Source organism: Papaver somniferum, unplaced genomic scaffold (assembly GCF_003573695.1).
Source record: "Papaver somniferum cultivar HN1 unplaced genomic scaffold, ASM357369v1 unplaced-scaffold_16825, whole genome shotgun sequence".
NCBI lineage: Eukaryota > Viridiplantae > Streptophyta > Magnoliopsida > Ranunculales > Papaveraceae > Papaver > Papaver somniferum.
Window position 1 is genome coordinate 1 of NW_020626403.1, and position 4,934 is coordinate 4,934.

The window sequence follows — 4,934 nt, forward strand, 5'->3', positions numbered from 1 at the left end:
GTAGGAAAATTTGTGAAATTTAATAGTTAGCCCAGTAGCCCATCTATATTTATGATTTTTGAACGGAGGTTTAGCAAAAAATAAATTTTAGCCCATGACCTAATTGCTTTAAAACGTAAAACTTTTTTCATCCCATCTATTTGTTTTCTCATTTTTCTTCCGTATACCATATATAATTTTTTTCTCAAAACACGTTTTGTCATTAACTTAGTGCATTTTAGTCTTTCAGTTGCCTATCTATCAAGTGTATTATATGAAATTTCACTTAGCCCCTAATTATTCAATTTGTCCCAAAAAATTTGTCGCTCTAGTTTTATCATAATAAGATTTTTGGGTCCGTCCCTGCTGGTAGGTCAGGAAAGGTACCTACAATTATTGCAAGTGCACAGTGTCTAGCTATTAAGTAAACATGGCAAGAACAGGTCAATCCTACAGAGACTTGTGAATAATGTCAAAGAAGTGTAATAGGGTCAAACTAAGACGGCCAAAGTCAAGGGCGATTTGAAGGAGATTTTCTGGTTAGGGTTTCTTCGTTCTTCGACGCATCTCCTCTGGTGAGATGCAGTCTTCTTCTCCTGTATCAAATCCTCTAGTGGTTTCCTCCTCACCCCTAGAGGTTACTAGTTTGGAGGGATCTAATGATAGAGTTGAGTCTGGGATGAATCAAAGTTTAGATCATGTTATTCCTCCAGGGTTTGAAAATGCTCCTCCCACTGGTCTGTTAGCTTCAAGAGAAGCTTGGTCTTCTTTATTTGATCAATAGAAGGAGTAGGTAATTTCTGCTAACATGGAATTTTATTAGTATCATGTTATTGATGGTAAGAAAGCCATGGATATTCCATATGAAGTATTCAATGAATATATTAGATTGGTTGAAGATAAAGTTATTGGAGCCTTTGTGGGACGTCGTTTACCTTTTAATTTGGTCTGAAATGTTGTTAATCGAGCTTGGAAGCCTAAAGGTAACATTCAAATGACGATTCATGGTGAGAGTATGTTTATCTTTGTTTTTAAATATCCTGAAGATAGGGTTCGTGCTTTAGAGATGGGTTCTATGTTTATATCTAACAGATTATTCATTATTAAACCTTGGTCTAGAACTGTTGAACAAGAAATTGCTGAATTGAAATCTCTCCCAGTGTGGATGAATTTTAGAAATGTTCCATTGTTCATGTGGAATAAGAAAGGGCTAAGTATGATAGCTAGCTATTTAGGCAAACCCCTAATGATGGATACTCAAACTCTGAATAAAACTAGAATGAGTTATGCAAGAATATGTGTTGAAGTTGATGTCAATTGTGAATTCCCTGATACCTTCACTTTTACTTTAGGAGGAAAGGATAAAGTTGAGATTAAAATGGAGTATTCATGGAAACCTCCAAAATGTACTGAATGTGCAGTATTTGGTCATGGCTCTTTAAACTGTCCAAAACAGGTTAAATCTTCTCCAAAAGTTGTACAAAAATGGGTGCAGAAGAAAACTACTACAACTGTGGATAAAGAAGGGTGGGTTACAAAATCCAAACATGGGGTACACAACAATGATATGGTTACTAAATCCACTGTTTTAGAAGTTTCACAGATACCAATGGATACTGACTCTATGGTTTCAGACCAAGCAACTACTACAGTCCTGTAGGAGATAAGTGTTAGTAAAGATGCTAATGTGAATGATGTTATTGCTTCCAATCCTTTTTTCATCCTGGACAAATGTATGGATCACCCTCATGAGTTACCAGCTGACCATAATAAAGAAAACTTCCAAGCTTTGATTCAAGCAGCACAACTAAAATCAAAAGAATTTGAAGCCTCCAGTTCAAGAGCTCATTTTCATAGGAGAGAGGCTTTACTTCCACCAGCTATCAATTTATTCCCTAATGTTGCAGATTTGAAGAGGTCTGCTAGAGGTACCTTCTCTCAATCCAAATTAAAATGAGTTTCAACATGGGATGTTGGAACCTCAGAGGTCTAAATGACCCTCTGAAATAGTTGGAAGTAAAAAATTTAATTAGATTGAATGAACTTTCCTTGATTGGATTAGTATAAACTCATGTTCAAGTTCATAATAAAACTAGAATAAGAAATAACATAAATCCTTCTTGGTGCTTCTTAGATAATGATAGTGATAATTGTTTTGGTAGAATTTGGATAACTTGGAATCCAAATGATGTTCAAGTTACTGTTTTGAGTTCCTCTTCACAAGCTATTTTCTGGATATTTCCTTTTCTTCAATGATAAACTTTGTGGCTACCTTTGTTTATGGAAAAAATTATTATGTTACAAGATATTCTCTTTGGGATTCTCTTATCAACTTTGCTTCCTTTAATACCAAACCTTGGATTCTAATGGGTGATTTTAGCTCTTTGTTTTTTTCCTTCTGACAAAGTGGGGGGTGATCCTGTTCTTCGTCATCATTATCATGATTTTTCTAACTGTGTTCAGCAAGCTCAGATTATGGATCTTCAGTATTCTGGATGTTTCTACACTTGGACCAATTGTCAGCAGGATGGAACAATAATTAGATCAAAACTAGACAGAGTTATGGTAAACATGGAGTGGATTCTTCAATTTCAAATTTCAAAAGCTGAATTCCTTCTTCCAGGTATCTGAGATCACTCCCCTAGTGTTGTTATTGTTGCCGAAAAAAGGACTCATGGCCCTCCCCTTTTTAGATTTTATAATTTTCTCACTGAAGAAAAAGACTTCATGGAAGTGGTTAGAAGAGCTTGGAACACTGAAGTCAGAGGTAATCCTATGATTAAATTTGTTACTAAAATGAAGAGAGTTAAGTATGATATTATTCAGTGGAAAAAATTGAGGTTCAAGAATATGTGTGAACTTGTTTTACAAGCTAAAAGTCATATGGATTCTGCTCAACTTCTTCTTCAATCTCATCCCCTAGATCATGAATTGGCAAGAAGAGAAAGAGTTTATGTTGCAGAATATGTTAAACTAGCAAAATATGAAGAAGCAGCTGCTAAACAACAATCTAGAATTAAATGGCTAGATTTGGGAGACTCAAATACTTCTTTTTTACATAATTCTCTCAAAGAAAGAAGATCTAGAAATAGTATTTTATCTTTATATGATAGGGAAAATGTTAAGCTGGTAGAAGATCAGGAGATTGCTAAGGAATGCATTTCTTTTTATTCTGAGTTATTTGGTAATAATTTAACTGAAGATAGCTCCTCTCATCCTTTGTTCAACCTCAGTATTAATGCTTGTATTCAACAAGATGATGTTGCAGATCTGATAAAACCAGTCACAAGAGAAGAAGTAGCTGAGGATTTGCATTCTATTGGTTCAAGTAAGGCTCCTGGGCCTGATGGCTTCACAAGTCACTTTCTAAAATCTTGTTGGCAAGTGGTAGGAGATAACTTTGTTGCTGCTATTCAAAAAAAATTCCATAAGTCAAAGCTCCTAAAAGAAGTGAATTGTACATTTTTAACCTTGATTGCTAAGAAGAAAAACCCCTCCACTGTTTTAGATTATAGACCTATATCTTGATGTAATGTCACTTATAAGTGCATTACTAAGATTATTTCTCTAAGAATGAAGAAGATTTTAGGAGGTCTTATCAGCTTGAATCAATCTTCTTTCATCTCTGGAAGATCGATTCAAGATAACATCATGGTGGCTCATGAATTGGTGAGGAATTATCATAGACCCAAAGGTACCCCAAGATGTGCTTTAAAAATAGATATTAGAAAGGCTTATGATACTGTTAAATGGGATGCAATTTTCTTTATGCTACAACATATGGGTTTTCCTGATGTCTTCATTAACTGGATTGCCCTATGTATTAAATCAGCAAAGTTTTCTATTCTTATAAATGGTTCCCCATTTGGTTTTTTTGGAGCTAAGAGAGGTTTGAGACAAGGCTGCACCATATCTCTTTATCTGTTTGTGCTAGCTATGGAGATGCTGAGTGCCACACTTCTTAAACAAGTTCAGATTCAGAAGTTTGGCTTCCACCCAAGATGTAAGTTGACTAGACTAACTCATTTGTGCTTTGCTGATGATGTGCTGATCTTTTTCAAAGGAAACATTGTTGCTGCTGCTAGCTTAAAATATGCACTTGATGAATTTAGTACCTACTCAAGCTTAGAAATTAATAACCAGAAAACTTCCCTGTTTTGTTCTGTTGTGGATGACTTAACTCTAGAACAAATAATTCATATTCTAGATTGCACAGTGGGAGAATTGCTTGTCAAATATTTGGGTGTCCCTCTCTTATCTACTAAACTTTATTATAAAGATTGCTTACCCTTGCTTGAAAAGGTGGATGAGAGAATTCACTTTTGGAAGTCTTTATTCTTGGCTTACCCTGGAAGAGCTTTTCTTATAAAGGAAGTTCTTTGTGGAATGTTGTTTTTCTGGTTCTCTTGCTTTGTTCTGCCAAAAAGGGTCATAAAGGAGCTAAATACATAATTCAAGAGATTCTTATGGGTTGGCCCTGCTCTTAAGAAGTGTTACAACCCTATTAAATGGAGTTATGTTTGTCACTCTTATGAAGAATGAGGATTGGGTATTAAAGATCTTGAGTATACAAATGTCGCAGCAAATGTCATACATATTTGGGACTTAGTTTCTGTTGGAGACACCATCTGGACTTCCTGGGTCAAAATTAATCTTATCAAAGACAAGGATTTCTGGTCTATGACAGTTCCTCAAGATATATCTTGGTGTTGGAGAAGGATTTTGGACCATAGAGAGCTTGCCAAGAAACATATTGGAGTTCTGATAGGCAACGGAGACTCTACCAGATTCTTACATGAGAATTGGCATCCAAAAGGGGCATTGGTTGATTGGGTAGAACCACATATCCTGGAAACTATTGGTGCCACTGATAATTCAAAGGTAGCTTATTTTCTCTCCCTTGCAGGATGGATTTTTCCAGATTTTATGGAAGAGGATACTCAAGAAGTAGTGAA

The 4,934-nt window shown here is 35.5% G+C and overlaps 1 protein-coding gene across 1 annotated transcript; it reads left to right on the plus strand.

The window, feature by feature from the left end:
- Window positions 1-3,552: 3,552 nt before the first annotated feature.
- LOC113337657 lies at window positions 3,553-4,431 on the plus strand. Its single transcript, XM_026583274.1, has one exon. It carries the CDS (start codon window positions 3,553-3,555, stop codon window positions 4,429-4,431), a length of 879 nt encoding a protein of 292 aa, XP_026439059.1.
- The last annotated feature ends 503 nt before the right edge of the window (window positions 4,432-4,934 follow it).

Coding starts and splice junctions, on each gene's coding strand:
- LOC113337657 (XM_026583274.1), top strand. CDS start 3,553: ATGAAGAAGATTTTAGGAGGTCTTATCAGCTTGAATCAATCTTCTTTC.